The 25972-nt window shown below is 30.8% G+C and overlaps 2 protein-coding genes across 14 annotated transcripts in view; one reads left to right on the forward strand and one right to left on the reverse strand.

Annotated features, from left to right (window-relative positions):
* Positions 1 to 1062: 1062 nt before the first annotated feature.
* Positions 1063 to 6512, forward strand: LOC119633285 (protein cramped). Its single transcript, XM_038026767.1, has 8 exons — positions 1063 to 1608; positions 1689 to 2100; positions 2169 to 2372; positions 2451 to 3694; positions 3759 to 3917; positions 3979 to 4363; positions 5209 to 5357; positions 5433 to 6512. The coding sequence occupies exons 1-8, from the start codon at positions 1393 to 1395 to the stop codon at positions 5532 to 5534; spliced, it is 2871 nt and encodes a 956-aa protein (XP_037882695.1). The 5' UTR covers positions 1063 to 1392; the 3' UTR covers positions 5535 to 6512.
* Positions 6513 to 13076: 6564 nt separating this feature from the next.
* LOC119636819 (disks large 1 tumor suppressor protein) overlaps positions 13077 to 25972 on the reverse strand; it is a 57751-nt gene continuing 44855 nt past the window's right edge. For 7 of the 13 annotated variants that reach the window (XM_038032544.1, XM_038032493.1, XM_038032478.1 and 4 more), the window contains 5 exons: positions 25202 to 25282; positions 17734 to 17883; positions 15970 to 16252; positions 15804 to 15895; positions 14022 to 14128 (listed from right to left, as the gene is read on the reverse strand). In XM_038032544.1, coding sequence (XP_037888472.1) covers positions 14022 to 14128; positions 15804 to 15895; positions 15970 to 16252; positions 17734 to 17883; positions 25202 to 25282 — 713 coding nt within the window. Of the gene's footprint in view, positions 14129 to 15803; positions 15896 to 15969; positions 16253 to 17733; positions 17884 to 21042; positions 21123 to 25201; positions 25283 to 25972 lie in introns of those variants that run through there. The other 6 variants (XM_038032521.1, XM_038032519.1, XM_038032518.1 and 3 more) reach the window with 3 other exon arrangements.

Genomic DNA, 25972 nt, shown 5'->3' on the forward strand with positions numbered 1-25972 from the left:
ATCTTTTCAGAACATTTGGCCTTTTATACACTTTTCATTTTTGAATTTTTGCAGACTTTGTTAATGAAATCCCATTTTTAAAAGCTATAAAAAAAATACTTTCATCAACCTGTATTGTGAACTACACCGTCTAGTTCTATTTGGCCATGATTTAATTTTATTGGTAGTTGCTCTAAAAAACAATAAAACTTCTTTGGAATTGTTTTTATTTTGACATTGAAGAAAAATATCGGAGACTCCTTTGCTTTCCACATAAGTTTTACGAAATTTGGCCGACTTCACCCTCATCTTACTTTATCAGCTGTGTACGTAAGTTTTTGATTTTAGCACGCGACTCGGGTCGCTCGCTTAATGTACATTTCATTGCAATATTTAACATTTTCTACCATTTAATTGACAAAATATTGAATGTTAGCAATTTATTCTGCATGATCTGAGTGCTTGCGGTATCCTATATCAAAAAGGATTTCATATACACTCTCTTTTAGATAACCCACATTAAAAATAGCATTCGATGCAAGTTGCCTACTCTTTTACCCAATAAATTGAATGCTTTGGATTTTGCTCAGTATAGCAATCTTCGAATATATGTATTCTTGATCTGTACGAATAGTAGAAAGGATTTAGTCATTATTCTTTTTTAAAGCTCTTTCTTTTTGGTAAATCCTAAGTTTTTATTAACTATTATTATTATTATTATTATTATTATAATTTTAGACTAATACAATAAATTCTTAGACTAAAAAAAAAGACATTGAGCACTAGCAGCACAGGCTATCGGCTCTTTTATTAACTAAAATCTTATTTTATCCCTGTTTTAAAGAATTCTGTTTGCCACTTAAGTACAACTGTCTTTAAATAGTTTTTCTACTGCATGAAGTTATTTGATAAGGGGTTTATAAAGTACAAAGAAATTTAGAAGAAAATATAGTTAAGTTAATTTGATGTTAATTTGATGTCTATCAGTTCAAATTCGCAGAAATGCTAAAGGTTGCACAACGGATTTTGGCAACTCTGTTTATATCAAAACAAAAAAAGAAACAACTTTTAATTGTAAAATTTTTTCTTTCAAGTGCCAAAATTATTTAAGTTTTGAATGAAACGAAAACATAAGCATTGGTGGGGGTTTCATTCAAATTAGAATAGAAAATGAAAAGCTAAATTCATACAAATTTTAATTATTTTGAAATGTTGCGGTAATATAAAAAGTGGCCAGAAAATTAAATAATGAGACAGCCATCTTTACAAAGGAATTTTTTGATTGAAATTAAGTTCTTTTAGCGATTATAGATGTTTTGCAATCAATTCAAAGCGGAAAAAAGTCTAAAAAATTATAAAGCAATATTTTTCAATTCCGTACATTTATAAATATTGCATAAAAATTAATAACAAATGGATAAATTTCCGCGAAGTGATGAACAATTATTATGCATAAGTATTGAAGAGGATGGTGGGAGAAATGACGTTGCTATTAACAAACTTAGTAAACAACATCAATTGTTGGAATCAGGAGAAGAGGCTTCAGGTGCAGGCATTAATGTCAAGACATCGTTGCGTGGTAAAGAAGAGAAAATTTTAAATAAAAGCGATTATAAAACTAAATCGGAGGTGAGTTCCTATCGTTGCTTGGTTTGTTTGTCCATTAAAAAAATTTACATGTTTCGTGTCTTTTATTTGATTGTATTAAGTATGAGGCAGAGGAGTTATTGGGTTCAGTAATCACACACAACTGTTTGGGTACACGTACTAGTGCTAGAGTTATACAGAAGATGAAACAAGATCAACAAACTAGGCCTGGTACTCCACCACCTAATGAACGAGAAACAGCCCCCTCACGCAAAGATGAACGTACAGTCTTGCAAAAGACGCCGTCACAAGTGCGCGCCAATAAACCATCTTGGAATAATCTAGAACGTAATTATTTTTTTGACGCTCTCAATGAATTTGGGAAAGATTTCGAGGCGATTGGTAGCTACATAAACACAAAATTGAAACGACGCAACCCTGCTACAAATATTAGCTGTAAATCAAAGGATCAAGTTCGCCAGCACTATTACCAAACATATCATAAAATTTGTAAATATATTCGTTTTTCGGAAGGCAAGTAGTATATGCAGATGATTAAGAATTCAAAAAATATTAAACTTATATTTATATTGATGATGTAGAAGTGCGTAAACCAGTCCAGGAATTATATGCTCTTATTAATTATGGTGAAATGCGTCGTAAATTGCAATTTGTTACTGACAAGCATTTTATGAAGCTAAGAAATCTGGTATATCATGGACATATCACCGTTAGATCCAAGGGTAAAAATATACGCATAAAAACTCCCTCATGTAAAGCGTTACGCAGATTAAATCAATTGGATGGTATGTCTAAAGGATCTTTCACTTCATTTCTTTCATTCATTTTTTCTTTAACAATTTTACTTAAAATTTCTTGCGTAGATTCTCTGGAAGACATCAAGCTGCCTTCAAAAATTGAGGTTATTATAAGTCCTGCCAATATGGAAGCATTTTGTCGCGTGCAAGCAATTGCTCAAAATCCTAGATGTCGCACTACCGTTCCCTTGCATAAAAAATTGGTAAACTTTATCAAAGCTTTTCAATATAAATGGCGTAGCAATGAAACGAAAATAGCTGAGGAAGCAAAATTATGTACGAATAACGGCGATAGTCAAGTTTCAAGTGGAGCTGCCGTTGAATTGGGCTATGTGGAGCCAGAAATCTGCTTTCTACCCAAACCGGGGATAACAATACACCGACCGTTACTAAGTATAACAGAATATTTAAGCAGCGTTAATATCTGTTTGACGGCCTATGAGGAACGTATAGGCGTAAAAGTTAAAGGCATTACCTTGAATAGTGAGCGGACAAATTCCAGCGCTCTCGCCCTTGCGAGCTCTGGAGCAGCTCTTTCTATCTTAACGAACCCTAAACGAATACGCACCGAAAGTGGTTCTGAAAAGCGATCACCGGATTCTCAGCTTAAAAGGCAAAAGCCAAACGATCTAAATAATGGTTACGAAACACCTTTATTAAGTGGGGACGAATTGCTGGCAGATGTTGACTTATTGCAACATAAAAACGAAAGCAGCGGTGATGAATTAAGTGATGAAATCCAAGAACTACTCTCCGATTCCCTAGATATGCAAAGCAATAAAGAAGACTCTGCGGTAAATGAAATGACGAATAAACCTAATTGTGAAATGAAAGATGCATCGCTGGCGCATTCTGCTAACGCTGTTGGACGTAACAAACGTCCGATGAACACGAAGAGTTCTAGATCAATCTTTAAACCTTTGCTAAACGAAGAAGTAATACAGCGTATAAGAAGTGGTTGGACTATTTCGACGGCGAGCGATATAACTATAGGCGATTTGTATGTAGTTTTGGGTCATGATTCTAAACTCGAGTTGGACTATTATTGGCCCAGCGAAAACACACGAAATTCATTTGCCACGCTAAATACATGTAGTAGTTTAAATACTATTACCGATTTGGCCGACTGTGCCTTAACGAGTGTGAAGCCGAATGGCTTGAGAGACAACGAAGATTGCCAAATAATCAATAATTTAAATAGTTCTACGTTAAGCAATAAACTAAAGCATTTGTTGCTTATAGCTAATCTCAGTGAACGCCTGCGAAAGCGTCAGTGTCAATGTGAACGAAATGTAAATACGAAAAGTAGGGTAAGTATTGTTAACTAATTTCAAAAAAAATTGAGCATATATACCTTTTTCTCTTTTCTTCTAGATTGAACGTGAATTGGGTAATCGTACGTTTCTGGCAAATAAAATATATAATTACCCCACCAATAGCTGCGCGAGCGGCTCAGATAATCATAACACATTCAAACCTCCCCTAGTACCGATACGAAGGCCATCAATAGACCCGATGAAACAACTAACAAATGTAAGCGTTCGAAAATGCCAATAAGAAGCAAACTTTAATCGAACTTTCTTCTATTTTTTAGCTTACACGCCAAAAAGTATTAGTTCAAAGACTTTTATTGCCTACTAATAGTACTGCAAACAGCAATATCGGCAGCGGTAATAACGCTGCTCATCCAATAGAAACTCGAAAATGTGATATAACGCAAATTTCTCAAGAGAAGGAAGATATACAACTTGAGCAAATCGATTGCCCTGAAAACCTTAATGATGATAATAATGATGCAGTTAGTAGAAAGGAATCATCTGCGTCACCAATCTCAGATGAAACGAGTCTGGACGTTAATGATTTGGGAGCAAGATTGCAAGATTGCTTACAAGAAGCTGAGAATATAACAAACGGGCAAGATTTAACAACCAATGCCAATGGATCTGCAACAGCCAATAATGCTTTCGATGAATGTTCAAGTAAGCTGATGTTGTTATTACCCTGCCGGCGATGCATGTCTTTTTTTCTAAATTTGCAAGCCAGAGAGGTGCATTTCAAGGACAACGCCCTGTATATATGTATATATATATATATATATATATATATGTAGAGGGCGCAATTGATATGATTGACTCGAAAACTAATATTCGATTTAGTCGTGTCGGTCTGCCTGGCCCTGAAAACGTCATAAAACGATATAAAATTTGTTTTCGCTGCTTTTGACGTCCACTACAAAATTATAAACATTTAAATAACGTTTAAGCATTTTTAAATATTTTTTACATGTGCTAGCGCCTGTTTGCGGTTTATTGTTTATTAATCGTACAACGAAGAGTGAACAACTGAATGTCTTTCGAGAAGATTTGCACAGATGTATGCGCTTCTTGCTGTTCACTTATAAATAAAACGCGCGAATAGACGTGATAGCACTGGTAATGATATGGATTAACTGATTAGCTTATAGGAATTGGGCGTGCCGTATTATCAATTTATATGTTTTCGAGACATATGTTTTAGAAGTCTACAAAAATTGATATCGATAAGATCGGTTGCGTATCGAGGTGCCAACCTAAGAAATGTAGAACAAAATTTAGCGAGGAAGGCATTACAAAAGAAATTTTTACGATTACATCGTAGCCTGCACAGCATGTAGTGTTCACATTGTAAACTTTTGATAAACTATAATCTCTTTAGTTAAATTGTATATATATTGATAAGGTGTGATGGGCGTGTATAAGGTTCAATATAAAAGCATGTTGAGTATTATTATTTTTTTTTTTTTGTGAAAGCTAAATTTCGCTTATTCTTATCTTTTGAATTTTAGATACAAGCTTTTTAAATGCTTTAAGTCCTATGCAATTGTTACGTGAGTCCACTTCAAACTCTCGCTGGTTGGAGGAGAATCTTAACGATTTCTCTCTAACTAGTTTGTTAGGCCATTTGGATGAAATCAATGCAAGTCGTGATATATTAGTAAGTACTTTACGTTTTTTTGATTGATTACATGTTTCGCTTACAAACTTGTTTATTTTCCCCGATTTTACGCAGGACCCGTCTTCAAATCTTTCGGTTATAAGTGAGAGCAGTGTGGACTACATGCATAAATTTCAGGAGATTAAGGCTTTATTGCAATCTCAAGAGAAAGATTAGCGTTGAATAATTTTTAGTAATTAACTTTTTTTTTTTTTTAATTGATACTTATGAATTTTCTATTAATACTTTTTTTTTATACCCATCGCCGCAGTCACTTTGTCACTCCGTCTGTTGTATGCAGAAATAGACATCAGAAGTCCTATATCCAATATAAATGTTGCCAAGTCAGTTTGCATCTTTTTGGCATTTCTGACTAGATTCTAGAAAATCACATGAGAGGATAGATTGATTTTTTCAATACATTTTTAACAATAATTCATCATTAATGGCAATTGTCAGCCCGAAATATAGTACAAACATGCATAACTTAGGGAGAGGGCATCTCTCCAGCATATGTAATAAAATGCTAAAGCTTTAGTAATTGAATTTTTAAAATTAAAAAATAATGAAATTGTTTGAGGTAACGGGTATCTGAGATTCGCCATAAGGCGAATGTAGCTTTTTATTATTAAATTCTTTTTGTTTTCTTTTGTATTATTTTGTGTATTTACTGTTGAAATGGGAGATTGTTTTTTTAAGTATTACAAAATTATTTCTTAAAGATGTTTTTCGCTAACTTGTTATTTATAAAGTTGAGAATGTATAATTTTTTTAACTTAACTCTAAAAAATGTAATCTTAACTTGCTCATATTTACGTTATATGTAACTTTGATTTTTTCACATATAAAATTTATGATCCTGTCTACTAATCTCCTTATCACATATAACAGACACAAACACACATACATACACATTCATGAACTTTTGTAGACTGTAGGAACCATAGCGGATCAAAATTTATATAAAAAATAAAAGAATTTTAAATAACATGCCGAGAATTTGTTTCATATTTATGAGTGAATAAAAGCCTTAAATACAGAAAAGCCGGTTGGGTTCTTGATGACTAGTTAAGATAAATTTCATCAATGAAAATGCAATTGTTTTTTTTTTTTTTACATTCTTTCTTTTTATTTTAAATGTTTGGATGAACAAATATAATGTTTTTTTATAGTTTTATATATATTTTATATATTTTATGATTTTTTCTTTAGATTACTGATCTTTTCGAATGAACAGATTGTATTTATTTATTATTGTTTTTTTATGTATTTTTTATTCTATTTATAATGTTAGAATTAAGCTAATGCATTCTTTAACTTAAATTATGGTAAAATATATTTCGATTTTTTTTATTTGTTTTTTATTAGGAGTAATTTTCAAAGAAATTTTCAAAAAATCGATTGCATATTATTTTTAATTATTATTTTATTTTATTTTTTACGTTCATATAATTAACGATCAAATTACGTAAACGTGTCTGCAAACGATCTTTTCTCCTACTGTACTTGATTTGACAACACGCTTGATTGCAGTTTATATAAAAGAAAATATCTACTTCGTTATGAACTGCATATATGTGTTTTCTAAACAAATCAAGGCAAATCGTTACTTTTCGTGTAAGTAAGTACACTATGAACAAATGGAGAGAAAGGAAACATTGTAAAACCTATGTAATATTTGATTTCAATAAGCATCTATAAACAAAGTTTGTGATAGCAATTAATATTTTTCTTGTAAACGGTTTTATATAAATTTTCATAAAAAAAAAAAAAAAATTATAGAATGCATTTATGCCGTTTTCACACAAACGAAAACCAATTATTATTTTCAACATAATAAAAAAACTTTACTTAGTAAGGAAGAAAGAGAGAGAGAAAGGAAATTGTATAAATCCTGTGAAAGAAAGGTGAAATTCTGTGCCGAGTTTTACTGCACTACCTTCAATAATTGGCTGTCTCCAGTAAGCCTGAAATTATGGATTAATATTTTGATCATGTACTTTTAAGTGAGGGTGAGCGTTAGTTATCCTTCAATCAAATATGTTTAGTTAGTTTATGTGTGTTAGCAAGAATATACTTCGAGATTCAAGTTTGCACTTCAATTGTAGCGACCGTAAACGCTCCAATAACATAAGGCAGAGACAGACTCACAGGGGTGCATGGATAAACTTGATCGAGAGTTTAATGAGCATTTATAGGTTTTTAAAGGGCCGTACCTGAAAGCATTCCTTGATAGTCGATATAACAATTAGTAAGGATTCGTTAGTCATAAATCGTAAAGTGAGCAATTTTCGTTTACACTTCTGAAATGAAACATATATCTTACTCTGTACTTCTTATCGTTTAATAAGAAAGGAAATTTGAAGAAGTTTCGTTGCTTTCGTTTTCTCCTTTTTTTCGCTCACATATATAAGTGATCTAATATATATTTTAACGAAGCTAGAAAACACAACGGAATTGATTTTCTTTTTTTTTTACCCAACTAATCTACAAGCATCTTCTCAGAAAAAATCTTGCGCATCACAAAAGATTGTGCGGTTGCATATTCAACTCATTTATCCGGTTCAAATTCATATAAACTGGTTTTAGAGTCGAAAAACTTCACATTCTATTGTAAGACTTGACATATTTGGAAATGTTATTATATATGTATACACCCAATTTTTTTACACGGTTTTTTTTTTACCAGATTTTGAAATAACTAAGTTTACCAATTTGAAAAAATACTCTTTTTTTACAAGAATTCCAAAAAATATTTTTTTTAATTTGAATTTTGAAATTTAAGAAACCAAAAAAGAAGAGCTGCTAATAACAGACTTTACAGCAACAAAAGAATTCAACACTGGCCCTTGATAATGAAGGCATTTCTTTATTTGAGTCAAACTTGAGAGTTGGGTTAGGCACAGGTGACATATCTCCTGATGATAGCATTTCTGATCCAGTCTGTAATAAACGTGCACGCTTGTGTTATCAATTAAAATCAATTTAAATTTTTTTATGCGGAATGAATTTTGACTGTACACTAAGTTCGATTTTTTTTTTTCTGATAAAAATGAATTGTTCTTGTTTTATAAATATGGATTTTATTATTACTTTTTTTACACGGTTTTTTGTGGAACATATCTACAAATTTACCATATGTCGCGCATGTTTTCTCATATAATCTTTTTTGTACGATTTTCTAAGGAACATATCTATCGTGTAAAAAAAAGTTGGGTTTGCGTATATATATGTATTTATTATATACTGTATATATATTTAGGATACATAATGTATGACAATCTGAGGGTCAAAGGAGACGTTTCTTTTTTTTTTTAATTTTATAAAATAAATTTCACAAAATTTTTATTTATAAAAGTTTTTCGCCCTAGTGTACTTGAATTGAACAGAGGCTTGACTTGCATTTATATGAACTAACATTTTTTTCGTAATTTCCGATATTGTGGATAGTTTTAAAAAAGTTACAAGTCCTTAAGCGATCAAACGTTAATATAGGCTCACAAGCATCGAAAATTAATGCTATCCTTATTATTAGGCTTAATAGTTTTTATATTATCCAAACTATATTTACCAAACCAGATAGATAGGTTGTAAACAATAAAAAAAGGGGACGAAACTCTTTTTCAGTAATTCCTACCAAGTAAAAAGAGTAATGGAAATTTATTAATACACACACAATAACAAAACATTAACATATTTAAAAAAAAAAAAAAGAAGAAGAAGAAGAGTGATATTTATTTAAAAGAGTGACAACATTTTCTCTCCTTAATAACTTTATATCAATAAGTAAAAAGAATATATTATTTTAACGCATGCTTGAGCGAGGTGTTCTGGCTTGACTTAATAGCAGAGGATTTCCTCTTTTAAATTATTATGGCATTTTGAATATAAAGCGAATTCATTTTTTTAGTTCATTACGTAAGATCAGTACATTCTCATGTTATAGTTACTGTTCGTTCACTTTCTCTTTTTTTGCTCTGAGTGAAGAGGAACAGTCGATCTAATCAAATGATTACCTTCGAAAGAATTTTCTTATTTAGATATTTAGTAGTGTTAAAAAGTAAAGCCAGAACAAGACTTTAATTGTTTGTGTTAAACAAAAAAAAAAAAAAAAAAACAACGACTTTTATTTCAAGCTAATGTTTATGAGATTTTGTGTTTGTTTCTTTGTTCCTTTGTTAATAAAAGAGAAATATAGGGATTTTTGTATTAGTTGAGTGTATGTTTTGTGACTCAGGACAAATTAAAAAAGGCACATTATTGATTACTATAAAATAACGCTTAATAAATGCGTTCTTATTTGTTGCTGTATTCTTGTTTGGATTCAAGGCCGGGATTTACTGTATAATCGATTATAATTATTTATTGATATTTTTTTTTTTTTTTTTTTTTTTTTTTTAGTTACATTCTTTACAATTCCTATTTAGCACTTAATTTTTTTTTGTTTTTAATGTCCACCCACCATCATATAATTCCGTTATTTCGTAAGATCTTGAAATAAGCGTCGAAGATTTGTAGAACAACTGTATACTTCTTTTTCTCAGATTCGAATATTCTTAGTCGATTCAATACGTAGACGCAGATAAACATAGCTCTCTCTCTCTAGAAAGCTGTGAAAGGAAGTTTAACTAAATCCATATGGCAGTTGACCAAATTGATGAGATGGTAAACAGGGAGGTGTTACTAACATAATAGCTAAAATATTAATTGATCCGTGGACCAATTTAGGAATATCACGTTTTTTTTTTTTTTTGGTCGTTAATAGCTTACAGTCTATAACAGATCGAAACGATGTAAACAGTTTGATTGGAAATATGCTGTGAAAATCGTATCCATAGGACAGTCGACAGACACGTCTTGTAGGTGCAATTTTGCTTTATTTTTTTTGTTTGAGCTGGTGGGTATTTAAAATTCGTTTCGCGCTAATAACGAATTTCTTATTTTAATATATCATTAACGATTTTTAGGTATGTGAAAGAATATTTAAAAAATAAAGTCGTTGCATATGCCGACTTTAACATTTACCCTACACCACTTTTATACTTAGCGCTAGAAGAACCGAGTAAGTGAACTTGAGTCCGCAGCTTTCGGGCTTAAAAAGCGTGTAATGTTTAAAAAAATTGACCTTGAAATATATATATATATATTTTTTTTTTTATTTTTACAATGCCTAACTTTCGGGGTATCGATGGCATATATTTAGTGCTGTCAATGTGAGTCAATTGAAAAAACAATAATAAATAGAGGAGAAATTCGGCAGTTGATTTTTTACCTTTCGAAAAAAAAAATTTTAATCTAGATATTCGTCAGAACGATCTTTCTTTCATGCATGCCCACAATTAACCTTTAAATAGTTTACTTTGCCTGTAAATCCCGTTCCATATTCATTGAATAATGTAAGGTAGTATCTTTGTTGCTCTTTTTGATGTTAATTTAAAAGCAAAAATGAACACTATTACATAATCATCCTACACCATCCTACAGTTGTTTATATCACGATATTTCAATATAATATGTTGGATGGGAAGCGGTCGAAAAAGTGATCCAATCCGAAGCATTTTGAATAGTGTTTGTCTTTGCGCCAAAATCTGTGAGTGTACCATACTTGATTAAAATATTTCAAAAATGGCGGCGTGTAGATTAAACACAAGAAAACAAAACGGACAGATGGATAGACAAGCTATCGATCACTATAATAAGAGGCAAGTCTATCTCAAGTCCTTCTGTGTGGTGCATACATCCGCACAAATTTACTATAATAAATAATTCGGTCGGTACCGCATCTGTTATACCCATCGGCATTTTCCTGAAAAAGAAATTTTGATACCCTATATTATTGGATTGGTTAGGCTGTTTTTTATGCAGATATTGTGGAATCACCCATAAAATACATAATATGTGGAAATTCGTAGCGCTCTACCCATTTCAAGATATGAGTAATGAGTAGAAAATGCAATTTTTTGCTTTTAAAAATAGAGAAGTTCCCAATTTATTTAAGCGTGCTCTTTGACCGTTCTCGCCGCGTACAAGAACTTCTAGCATTTTTGAAGCCGATATCGTAATTTTTGCCACCGGAAGGATATTTAACATATGGCGATGCAGCAGAGGGATGGATAGACGTATGGTCAATTCAGAATTTGATAGGGTTGAGGATTTCTGAAGATTTCTTCAAAGTCTTATTAACTGTTATGTATTTCATTAATTATCATCTTTTTTTTAAGATCAAGACCTTACTTATGCTGAGAAACAAAAAAGTCTAGGACCTTTTTTGCATATTACGAATGAAAGGATAAATCTAGTATATCCCTGTTTCTAATAATGAAGGGTTTTTTTGTAAAATATAAACATCTCTCATATCATATATATCAGGTGGTGAAGAGTAAAAAGTCAACCTTCAATCGTTTTTTTACTGTCTAATTGAATTGCAAGAGCAATAAAAAAAATATATATATATTTTCTTCTTCTTATTTTTCAAGTTTAACGGATATAACAAACTACAATTTCAATATTTCTAATGCTTAAGGTGGCAAGAAAAAAAAAAAAAAAATTTATTAACAATTTAAAAAACATTCCTTCTTTTTTACTTTTAATACTTTAAATTACATATATAAGGGATGAAATACTAAGAAAAAGAAATTATTGGTTTTTACTTTTTATTAAAATTAATCTTCTTTCATTTTTTTTTCTTTTTCTCATAGCAGTTGTTCTAGACTAATTTTACGAATTTCCTTTTTTCTGGCGAGAAATTAAAAAAAGAAATAAACGGAGTAATTTTTTTTTAAGAGAATTTTGTTGTTATTGTATTTTGTTTTGTTTTTTTTTTTTTGTTTTTTTTTTTTTTTGTTTTTATGAATTTTACTCATCGTTGTGGTTAGAAAAAAAAAAAAAAAATTATTTAATAACATTGATAATACACAATTTGTATGATTTTCTTTTTAATATATAAGAAATTTAGCTAAGATTTCTTTTTTGCTTTTGTTTGCGTAATTATTAGTTTTATTACGTCTTCTTTTCTTTCTTTTGTGTTTGTTTCTATTTACCCTTCTACGTATAAATCGAGGGGTTTTATTAAAACTAAAACTAGTGTTAATTATGCATATATATATATATATATATATATATATATATATATGTAAGATATATAATATATTGTCAGAAACGATAAGTGTATAAAAATAAGAAATACAAATGAAGTAAAACATTTTTTGTTTATAAATATGTGACTGACTGATGTACGTACGTAATTGTCATAAATATATAGGAAATTTATTTTATATATGTAGTAGTTAGTATCTTGAGAACTTTTTACATATTCCTTTTATTGATCGTGTTATGCTCAAATAAGATAATAACTTTAAAACCATTAAAAATTCGTCTGAAATAAGGAAAGAGAGACACAGAGGGAGAGAGAGAGAGAGAGAGAGAGAGAAAGAGAGAGGCTGGGGAGAAAAAATGAACGAATGAAGTTCGAGTTGAAGGGTATAAACGATACGAAATTATTAAATTATTATATAACTAAATCTAGCATAACAAAATTGTTGTGATTTTTTCTTTCTTTTTATATATAATTTCTAGAATAACTAGAAATCACTTAGGAGAAGTGTAAGATATTGTTTTCTTTTCTCCGTTGCGTATTCAAAGGTTTGCATTTTATTTATTTATTTATTGTTTTTCTTTTATTATTATTATTATTATTTTGAAATCTTCTTCATTTACTTGTTTTTTTTTTTTTTTGTTTCTGTTATTTTTATTTTGTAACCATTTGCCACTATCTTTAAGGCTTTAAATATTAGGCTCTACGTCTCCTTCACTCTGTGTATTTATTTATTAACTCTGTGTGTATTTGCGTATGTGTGCGTGTGTGTGTGAGTGTGTGTCCATTATTGTTTATCTGTTTCTATTTGTGTAATTCTTATAGCCGGGTTAGTTTTTTAATTTTTAGTTTTTACCCAGCACCCAACAATACTTATAGGAAACTGCAAACAGAGTACGTTGTTTCATTTTTTTTCTAGTACTTTTTTTTTTTTTTTTTTCATATTATGTCCCACCTTAGAGCGGTATTCGAGAGATTTATCAACAAATTATTAAATCAATATTAATAATATTAATAAAAACATCGTTAAGTTAAAAGGGGGTGGGAAAGGAAGGGTTGATTGACTAAGATCAAATAATTTAACAACAAATGCCGTCATCACAAAACGTTGACGTTATAAATATGTATGTATATGTTGTAAATCTTTTTTCTTTTTTTTTTTTTTTTTCTTTATCTACATTTAGTATTTCGCAATTTGAAACGTTCTTTTTTTTCCTTGTTTTGTTTGGTTTTTTTTTTTGTTTTTTTTTTTTTTGTTTTGTTTTCGTTCTTGGATAATTATTTTTACCAAATAGCTCCGAGAATGACGAAATAGGGGAAAAAATTTAATGATTAGTTATTAGTGGTAGTAGGTAGAGAGAGAAAGAAAGAAAGAAAGAGAGAGAGAAAGGGCGAGAGAATAATGATAGGGAACGACAAGAAGAAAAATGTACGTTTTATGGAAATAGTTACTAGCGCGATTGTTCGATTTACTAATGCTAATGATGGGGTGTTTGATGATGTATCGTTGATCGCGAGACTGGTCGACAACGTACTCGAGGTGGCAGTGTCCAAGTCGTAGTGGCGGTTGGTCATAGAGATTCTTTAGATGGCACCCAAATAGTTGGACCAGATTGTGACCAAATCATGATTTTAACTTTACTATAGATTTCTTCGATCGTATCACCTTGTACAACACCTAAAGTTAATCACGAAAAAAAAAAAAAAAATTATTAAACAAAGCGATAAATATTAAAGAAATCTACATTATTTTACTTATAGTAAAAATAATTCCTGATAAAAAATTTCGTACAATTTGTAAAAAGCCCTATATAGTCATCCTATAGTTATTCATATAACGACTTTTCAAAATAAGGTGGCACATCAGATGCCATCAAGTCCCCGAATCCCGAACTCAATTTCAATAGCATTCATCATTGGGTCAAAACATGTCAGTGTACCAGCAGATTGTATCAAAATATATCAAATAATACGACTTCAGAGTAAAAACACAAGAAAACAAAGCGGACAGATGGACAGAAAAAGCTTAAATCGCTGCAGAAAATGATATTAAATCGATTGATAGAATAAAAGATTAACCTATCTTGAGCCTTTCTGTACGTCGCATACATTCGCACATACAAACTCAATTTTAAAAGACTATGCAAAGCTACATAAGCTACGTAAGCTGCTATTCGATGACTTATCTATGAAGTTAGTAAAGCGGCTATTCTCGTAAAAACTCATCGATTTTCCATTCCCGAACTGAGATATGATAGCGCAGTACAAAATTTTCATTGCAATAAAGATACAAAAGCTGCGCGATTACGTAAGTAACGCACTGTCACTTATGTATTATTATGTGCTATTGATGATTTTGACCTTCCTCGCCCTAAAATAACACTTTTCAATTTAGTGTTGTTGAGATATTCAGTGCATACAGACAATTAAATCCGAAAATTGTGCTAGAAATATCTGACATATCTATTGATGATATCATTTTCAATCCGCTTCGTAATAAAGGGGCATGCTTCTCATCAAGTATCGATGAATAGCAAGTTGGCAAATTGATTTTTATTCCTAATTTCAACTTTAATTTGCCTAAGTTGTTTGCAATTATGAACCGAATTTTCACTGTATACTAATTTTACTATGCTCTTTGTAATGAAATTGAATGATGTTTAGTTTATTATTACGTGTAACGGATTTCGTTAATACTATTTTTGCACGATTTTTTCGAAAAACATTTACAGTTTTCTCATTCTACACGATATTTTAAAATGTGAGAAGAGAGTTTGGCGTATCATCCGAATAAGTCAGACAGCCATTTGCGTCTTTGAGGCGAGCCATGTGAAACAACACAAATTCTTATGAAATAATCGAGAGAGTGATGTTGCTGCCGCAAAAGCATAAAAAAAGCCGTTAAACAATATTATGCATTAATATTATTTTCCAATGCACAATTTTGGCAATTGAACAGTGAAGACCTTTTAGAAAACCTATTACAACAGCTGTCGTTAATAATTAAATTCTGCTTCTGCTCAAAAAATTTCTTCTTCTGGTAAAGAAGAAGAATTTGGTGTGTTCTTCATTTGTCGCGCAGTGGACTCTTAAACTCCCTCGTATAAATAATTAAATCATCTTGGATTATTATTACATTTCTATCGAATATCGAATAGATGTTTATAGAGAAGCCTATTAAAGCTGTGGTCTGTTCATACAAATGAAATATAATATCCTTCATATGTTTTTTATCGGGCTGAGAGTGAAGAAACTTATTAAAGTTCTCTTATCAGGGAAGAAGAAGAAGAAGAAGAAAATGAAATTAACGATTTAATGCGCGATGCGCTTTGCTGTCTGCGCGTTCGACTTACCAGTAAAATATTCTCCGAATTCCTGTTCCATTTTAATCGCTCTTTCATAAGTTTTCTTCGCCTGTTCCTCTGTCATGCGACGATTCATCTCCCTATGTTAACGATATTTTCATTTCAAAAAGGTTTCCTCCATTTGAATATATATAAATATCGAGAATTCACTTACATTATAGAATCGACAGATTTTGGTTTAATAAATATAGCAATGGGATACAATTTAGCTACTTGTAAACGTTTTATTGCATTGCCCGACACATCCAAAATACAATGTTTACCCTTTTCAGCCACCTCGCGTACACTCGCCACCGAGGTGCCATATAAGTTATCATTATATTGGCCGGCCTCGATAAATAAATGATTTTGTATATCACGTTCCATTTGTTCGCGTGACGACACAAAATGATAATCGCGCCCGTCAATTTCATATTCGCGTTTAGGCCGAGTGGTGTCTGAAAAATAAGGAGAGTAAAACTAGGTTTAAAGTATATTATTACACATGTATTTGTATATATATACTCAATGCAAAAAATATCCGGAATTTTTTAATCAAAGAAAATAACTTAAGCCCCAAAGGCATTGTTATGCGAGCTTCCATCTAAAAATCAAAAACTTTTCTATATCTTACGATTTGTATAACCGCGTATTAATTTTTTTTCCTTTTTTTTTTTTTTGTTTGTATAAAAATGAAAAACGACTTAATTATTTTTAGTGAATACATTCAATACATCTTAATAGCTGATCATTTTAATTTCAAATAGAACGAAAAGCCAAAAAGAGTAAATTTATGGGCGCGCGGTGGTTGTGTGACCACATTGATCAATTTTTTCGCACGAAAAACTCTTGAGCTCGTTATCCGGAAAATTTAGACTCTTTCGCAATGTGTCGCACAAATTTCAAAAATCTGATTCAGCATGTTGCAAATACCGCTTCTGTGTAAATAATGCGGCGCGTATGTATTGCATACTTTGCGGGACAAGTTTGCTATGTAATGCACGCTCTGTTCTGTGGTGGTTCAGACGAGTATTTGGCGAAATATGCGATCTACTGAACTGCTTAACGTTGAGCAACATGATGGAAAGTCATCGGCGAAAAGGAATAGTGGGTGAGACACAAAGTTAACTGAAAGAGACTGACGGATATGAAAAAGGATCTGTGGGAATGTGATCAGACAAAATAAAACCACCGAAAACCGCGGAAAGTGTGACGGTTGGGAGCTCCACAAGGCTAACAATCAACATTCGTGGAAGGATTGCAATTGTAAAGCAGTTTTCCTTCAAAGCGGGTGAAACCTGGACAAATGGCGATTGTAAACATGTGGTGTGATCCGATAATTCATTGTTGACACTGTTTCGTACAAACGACCCGGTTGACCTGGGAAGAATTCTAAAACAAGCTTACAAACGGGACTGCCTGCTTACTGCAGTCAAGCATAGAGAGAAGGTGCCTTTTTGATTTGGGCGTTCAGCTGGTCCCCCCATTCAAATTACCGATCGGATTACTGCGATTGAATATCTCCCCATCGTCAATGACGAAAGACTGATTAACTGTGATTAGCAGACTGCTGTCAAGGGAAGAATTGCAGCTGTTCTACATGCAAATGATGGCCGAAAACTTTATTAATAAATAAATGTTGTGTATATGTACATCATATCAGGTGTTCACAGTGTGCTCAACCGTCGAAAGTTGCCCAGTATGGGGAAAATTGGCGATCACTTCTTTAATACGGTTAAATGCTGTGCTTGTTCGTGCGAATTTTTAGTTAAGCATTAAACCCATTGTTTACATCATTTCATAATTCACTCGAAATCCGTGCGATAAATCAATACATGCGGTGTACCTAAGGCGAATCTTTAAAATGAATAATTCCGGTTACTATATACATTGAATATATATTAATATATATAATAAAATTTTTAGGTAAACATCTTACGTGGCACACAAGAGCCAAACTTGTCGGGATATTCCGATATTAAATCGTCGTTAATACGATCCTTAAGGGGCCCCAATATAATAACTGGTCTCGTATAATTAATCGATAACCTTTGTACCGCTTCATACGATAAAACATTCTCATCGGAAGCTGTAAAAAGTATGTAAATGCAAATGGTTGTTGTTTATGGAAGGGAACTCAACAGGACATGCAAGCGTTGGTTTTACTTATATATATATATATATTTTTGTAATGACGTCGCACCAATAAAAAATCAAAAAAGTTAAATTAAATAAAAAATTAACTGAAAAAATTAATTATAAATACTGCGCACATAAAACGGATGCTTGAGTACAAACATCCAATAATACGCCGTTATGAACCTTTTCGATATCATATATATATATATATATTTCATACATATATGTATATGATATCGAAAATATTTTCTACATAAATATTTTCTATATATTTCAATAGACATTTAGTCTACAGTTTTTTTTTTTTTTCTTGTTTTTTCTTTACTTTTGTATATGTGTATAAAGGCGTGTATGTATATATATGTATTAAAATGTTATATAGGTTGATATGTAATTATTAGACAGATATAAAGAGATTATGAATTGATGACGGAGTGAGCGATTAAGTGAGCATGGGTGAGTGAGTGAGTGAGAGAGTGAGCGAGACATATAAGTTGCAAGCAAAACAAAATAACAAAAAACAAACACAAATATTTTACATGTTTATTTTTGTTATTTTAATTAATATTAAAGCAAAAATTAATTGCTGCGAGAATGTATCAATATATTTACATATATTTATATATATATATATTTATATATATATATATATATATATATATATATATATATAAACAAATGTTATTAGAAATTACGCACATTAAACATAACAACAACAGTAACAACAGTTCTTAAAGACTGCGTCTATCTTTTAGAGAAAAACTAGAAAAATTATATCGAAAAGAACAAATCTTACATTCATTCAATTAAACAAATGAAATCGAATGCATAATAAACTTATAGTAAAGACAAGAACATTAAAACGTTAAGCCTTTACAATTTTTTCAGCCTTTGTGGTTTCATTTTTTTTTATTATTTTAATTTAATATTAAAAAAAAATATAAGTAAAATATAAACATACATATACATATACGTATATAATTATATATATATTTATAGGTATATGTATATATATGCATCTAATTAAAAAGATAACTTACATTTGCTTAAAATTGTTGGAAAATAAAATGAAAACAATCGAAATAAATATTTTTTCAGATGAGAATTAAATATTTCAATAACATAAATATTTGTATAATACATAAAATATTTTTTTTGTTTTTCTTTTTTTTTTTTTTGTTTTGAGAGTTAAGACCATGTATGGATTGAAAAGGTGGCAAAAAGTTTTTTTTAATTTTTTTTTTTTTTTTTTTTTTTTTTTCAATTTTGAAATGAACAGAATTAATAATCATTTGATTATATTAGATTGAACGACATTGCACAATATTTAAAATAGGAGAAGACTGGAGAAGGGGGCGGGGGCGGCAAGCACGAGACAAGAAAAAGGCAAATTTTCATATTTTGAATACACAAGTAGAAAACCATTCATACATAATAAACATTTAAGAAGTACGGAGTGCAATAATCAGGTGATGCAAAAAAAGATTCCCTAACAATCAGAATAATATACATAAAGTGACTTAAGAGGGTTAACCTGCATGGATGAGCAGGCTTATTTATACTAACGTGTGCAAAAGGTTAAAAAGATTATTCCATGATGAAGGTATCGCCTTACTCGCTTCAATTATTTAATGCACAAACTAGTAGTGGTCAGCAGGGATGGGGGAGCAATTCGACTGCATCCAGTTTGCGCACTACAACTAATAATGTGGTCCGATGAGCAAAACTCTGCCTTAACAATCATTATCATCGGCTTTTAAATCAACAATATATGCAAGAATTTTGACGCGGCTTTTACGCTACAGTTATTCATTTGAACGATATAAGGAAGGAAATAAATAGTCCCCTTGCCATCATCCTTAATATTATTTTATACCCCATACCATCTTGCAGTTAGTCATATAACGATGACTATGACGATAATGAGACGGTATATGGGGAGTGCTCGAAAAAGTAATCCAATCTGCATAATTTTCGATAGCAAAATAGCAAATTTCATTAAAATATTTTAAAAAAAATTGCGACCTACAGATTGAATACCATAAAGCAAGACGTATGGGCAGATAGACAGACGGACACACGATTATAATATAAGAGAAACGGTAAATCTATCTCAAGTCCTTTTGGATGTTACATACATCTGCACAAACTTAATATGTCCTTGTACAACGCAAACGTTACAGTTGGGTATAACAAGAAATTCAATTCACAATACATGCCGTTAATATCCGCTACGTCGGATGTATAGTTGGCTAATAACCTTAGAAAATCCTTCGCCCCCGAACAGTTCTCGGTTTTTATATTTCACTATAACATTGAATTGTTACAGCGAGAGTCAAACATGAAATGATTTGAAAGCGTATATCGAACTACCGTTTGCTTTACAATCAGCGTTTTCTTTACCCTTCTTTGCTGATAGTTTGTAAAATGTAATAAGTGAAACACTAAGCTCTTACCCTAGGTAAATGTAAGAATTATAAACAAAAATTTACTCATTTTCTTAACGCATACTTATGATTAGTGGATTTAAAAGGAATTTTAATTGACGTAAATATGAATGGCATCAAAATTGTAACAGAGCATAATAGGATTCAAAATATTTATATTCTTAAAATTTGAAACCAAATCAATGAAATTCATTTTTCCGTCCATTCGTCTGCCTCTTTTCTTTTTCTTTTATAGTGGGAGTGGTAATTGAGACTAGTCACATAGATCGTTAATTGCATCGCATCCATTCGACTTGAGAGTCTCTGAAGTTTTAATTTAATGAGTGAGAAGGAAATGGCGATCTGGCATTTGTCACGACCTTTCTACTGAATGAAAAGTAATCTTTTCCCTTTGGATGAATGAGTGATCCTATTAAAGGATTTGATTAATGGAGATATTTCCTTAAGCTCTTTAGAACACTTGCCCTGCGTACATCTGAACTTTGTATATAGATTATTATTATTATTATTATTGTTATTATAATTATTATTATTATTATTTTTTTTTTTTTAGTAATATAAGAGGCTCTTACATGTTTCCTCTTTCAGTTTTTCTTTCACTTTTCTTCATTTTGATTAAGTCTAATATTTAAAAGAACGACAACAACCATAATTTCACTTACGCTTTAGCTCCCTACTTTAAAACGAAAGGCGGACAAAAGGACGAGTATAAGAAGTTTCTGCTACTAATGTGTAGCGTAACCTAAAAAAAAAAAAAAATAAATAAATAAATAAATAAATATAATTTCCTTGCGGTAGAACTCCATTACGAAAGAAACTTCCTTTAGAAAGGGAAAATCGTAACACAGCACATACAGTAAGAGACAGAGTTGCGGGATGAACATACACTTAAATGCAGATGAAGCAGTTTTTCCAAAGGGAGGGATTTAAAGGATTAATGAACCAATTTTTCGCTTTTATTTATTTATTTTCAGGTAAGTGAAAAAATAAATTCAAATGTTACAGCAAAGCCGAAAAAAAAAACAGGGTAAGGTACTTTAATGTAACTATTGGAGTAGAAGGCAAAAATTTAAATTCGAATAAGAAATAGAAAAAAAACGTAATAAACTTAATAAAGGAAGAAATAATTTTAAGAGAAAGTAAAAGAAAAAAAAAAAAAAAAAAGAACAGAAATAGAGAAGTTAAAGGATTTTAAACTTAAAGAAGAAAGAAAAAAGTGTTTAGCCGTAAAATTCAAATAAGAAAATTACATTGGTTTACCCACCATCCAAAACCGATGCGCCTTTTTCATGTGCACCTGTTACTTGAGAGGTCTTTTTAATAGCTTATCGGGAACTAATTGATTGATATCTCTTGCAGATGTCTAGCCATTTAAGCGAACAAAGCACACCCGCCCATTTGTCAACTAGTCATTGTTATGTACTGTTGTTTAAATAAATAAATAAAAGAAATTCGAAAAACACGGTTCGACACAGCCCGGTACGAGTTAATCGTACTGTACAACGGACGCCTGGATCCATCGTATTGTTCGCGACAGTAAAAACAACGGATGGACGAATGGATAGGCAGATGAGAATGTGTTGAAATTCTTACGCTAATCGCGCATATATATTAAGTTTAAAAGTGAACTAATGTATATACGCAGCTGTATTGTATGTGTTTGTATGTTTGTGCTTGTGTATATGCATGTATTTACTTTACCTACGTATAATTCGTATATAATAATAAGTCGAACGAATTTTGCTCTACATGTCTACCTGTGTGTGGCGCATTATCTCGCCAATACGTTTATACATCAGCAGCGGGATCGAAATTTAGAAGTGTAAGAGAAAGCTCGATACCAAATTTCATCGATTATAGTTCAAAGTGAACGTTTCCTTTAGATGGAACTTTGAAAATCTGCCAAGTCGATCCATTGATCCATACGCGTAATTCTTCGATAAATAATCTTAGAACAGGTATTCAAAGCAAAATACATAAATGAAAGAAAGTCTAATATAAAGAACGATGAAGAGTAAAAGCACTATAATGCGTCTCGATCATTCATTAAATACCCTATACCACGCTATAATTATTGATGATACATTGGCGTTTCAAAATGAGGCGTTACATAGGAAGTGGTCAAAAAAACGGTCTGATCCGAACCATTTTCAACAGAGTTCGTCCCGAAAACGAAGCACATCAATGCACTAAATTTCATCAAAATATTGCAAAAATAGTAGCCTGCAAAATAAATGGATAGATGGACAGACAAGCTTAGAATGCGGGTCTATCGTGAGTCCTTCTGTGTATAGCATGCATGCTTAATTGTACACTACACCACTTATACTACACGGTTTATTAAATTTTGGCGAATGTATATAACATCTAGAAGGACTTAATAGATACCCACCTTTTATTATACCGAGCAATTCAGAATCATTTTTTGAAGCGATCTAAGCTTGTCTCTCCGTCTGTCCGTCTGATATAAGACCATGCATGTTTGTGTTCAACCTATAGACGGCAATTTTTGCGAAATTTTGATAATACACTGACGTGCATTGATCTACGGCGAACGTTATTGAAAATGATTTCGATTGATCCAGTTTTTCGACCACTCACCATATAACGCCTCATTTTGAAAAGTCGTTATATGAAAAAAAAAAATTTCCAATTTCCAAAATTTTTCGACAAAAGTCGCTGAGCGAAAGTATTTCAGCGTTTTAAAATGATATAAAAAAATTGGTTTAGTTGGAACAGCTTTTTGAAATACCTCTCACATAAATGTTTCTACGAAAAGTGAATCTTTATATGGTAAGGCGAAAAGGTCTAATTTTCCATATTTCATTCTGAAAATTGATTTATAATAGTAAATTGACAAAAAAATCAGCCTTAGCGAATTCGGACCATGCAGGTCTATTTTTTGAATACAGCCGCATCTAAGGATTCTCAAGAAATATAAAGATAATATTTTATCATGAATATTTGTTTGTGATAGTATTTTGACATAAAAATTAAGTCGAAACACATGGGTCTATTTCTTAAACCGCGCTCTGTATAAGATTTCTTATAAGTAGTATGAGCCCTTCAGAAAAAGATTTCATTTTTAATAATTTAGGATGAAAATTGATCCATAGTAGCAGCTATTTTGCAATAAAACAAATGATAGAAATTTCGGATCACAAAGATTAATTTTTTAGACTCTGACATATATAGGGGCTGTCACGAAAGACAACCCCTTAAATGGAGAGAAAGTTGAATATCTATCTTTTTTTAGAACGGAAATGGAGGATAATAAAATTTCACATTGGACGTCATCTAATATGGCGGAGCGTGGTAGGGCATCCAAATGCCGGCCGCGCCCAAATATAATCTTCTTATTTGTTTGTGTTTGAAACATTTATTATCACACTTGCAATGAAAAATGAATGAATTAATTAATTAATCTTAAAATTAATCTTAAAAGATTAAGCGTCGTCAGTAGCAAGCGGGTTCAATCTATTTCAAGCTTCAATAATAAAAACTATTTAAGATTTTTTCAACTGAATTTTTGGCTGTACTCAAGATTCCGGCAAAAGCGATAAACGAACGAAGAGACGCACACACCATTATGTGTATCAATTTTATATACCATACATATATCTATATATATGTATATATCTATAGCTAATAAAAAAAAAAAAAAAAAAATGAATGAAAATGTGTTAACATTTTCATCGTTCGGTGGTGACAGTAAAAATTCAATAAGCATAACAATAATTAATGGGTAAAAACAGGGGTAAAATTTCAGAAAAAAAAAAAAACAAAAAAAAGGAAGAAGATCTATTTAACAATAAAACTAAGAAAGGTTATCAGGAAGAGCTATCAACAAAAACAGGAACTCAATCAAAACAACTAATAGAACAAAATCTATTTATTGTAACCACTACATGTGAAGAAACTATTACCAATATGATGATTATTTAATAGTAGTTGATATAGTATGTATATAGGTATAGGTATTTATGTATATATGTATGTATGTATGTATGTATGTATGTATGTATGTATGTATGTAGGTAGGTTGGTAGGTAGGTATCTAGGTATTTAGGTATGTATGTATGTAAGTATGTATTTAAGTATGTAAAAGTAAGTACATATGTAGTAAAGTAGATGTATGCGGTAGCAAAGACTTTTGGTGGATCGCAAATTTCTTTTTTATTATGATTGTGGACAACACCGGATAAATCAAATGCATGACAAGTAATAGATGGCGAGAGATTCGAATTATTTTCATCATTATTATTATTTATTATTCATTATTCATTATTATCATTGTTATTATTATTATTTTTTTTTTATTTTTTTTTATTTTTTTTTTTTTAAGCTGATTTATATGATTACGGTGGTAGCGGTGGTGGTGGTGGTGGTGGTGAGTTAATTGAATTGGTTGAGAGAAATAAATAAACTGATATATTAAATAATAATTAAAAATTTATTGTTATAAAGAAAATAAAACAAGAAGTTTGACTTTTTGATAAGAACATCAATATTTTAATAGATTTTCAATCTTTTTTCTTTTTTTGAAAATAGTTTTAGTTACATTATTATTAGGTAAGTGTAGGTATGTGTATTTGTATGTGTGTATGTGTGTGTGTGAATGTGTGAATGTGTATGGGCAGGTTAGGGGTGTACGTGTGGACTTATAAATTGTTCTTAACACTTCTTGTTTAATAAGACATTTTTGGCTTTATTTAGTTTATGCAGATTCTTTTAAATTTGATTTTTTTTGTTTTTTTAGTTGTTTCTTTATTATTATTATTATTTTTTTTTTTTTTTTTTTTTTTTAGTTGCTCGACTTACGATAGTCAGCATCGTTATTCTCCAGGTAGATAAGAGTTATCTGCTCCATATCTGGCAATTCCACTCTGTAGATGATTTCGCCTTTTTTACATCAACAACGGTCAATAAAGTACGTGTAGTAGTAGCAGTAGCAGTAGTAATTGTTGTAAAAGTGGTTGGTTTATTGGTTGATTTGTTTTTTTGGTACAGTGGTGATTGTTGTAATAATAATAGCAGTAATAGCAGTAGTAGTAGTAGTAGTAGTAGTAGTAGTAGTAGTAATAATAGTAACAGTAGTAGCAGTTGGAGTAACAGCAGTAAAGTTTTTTAGTATTACATTGATAGATCGTTTTTTTTTGTTTTGGTTTTTTGAAAATTTAAAAAAAAATTATTAAATTTATATTCAGTCAGTTTAGGTGGTGGTATAGGCAGTAGTTTAGATAAGTAGTAGATATTTTTTTTTATTTTTTTTTTTCGTTTATATATATTAATAGAAGAAGTAGAGTGGTAGTAGTAGTAGTAGTTGGTGGTGGTGGTGGTGGTGGTAGTAGTAGTAGTAGTAGTAGTAGTAGTAGTAGTAGTAGTAGTGGTAGTAGTAGTAGTAGTAGTAATAGTAGTAGTAGAGAACAATAAGATAAAATAAATTTAAAAGAAAAAATTCTATTATTGCCATACGTTGATATTTGTAGTCGGTTCGGTTTTATTATTATTATTTTTTTTTTTTTTTGTTATTATTATTAATTTCAACTAAAATGTTTTTTTTTTTTTTTTTTTTTTTTTTTTTTTTAAAAA

Source organism: Glossina fuscipes, unplaced genomic scaffold (assembly GCF_014805625.2).
Source record: "Glossina fuscipes isolate IAEA_lab_2018 unplaced genomic scaffold, Yale_Gfus_2 0, whole genome shotgun sequence".
Classification (NCBI taxonomy): Eukaryota; Metazoa; Arthropoda; class Insecta; order Diptera; family Glossinidae; genus Glossina; species Glossina fuscipes.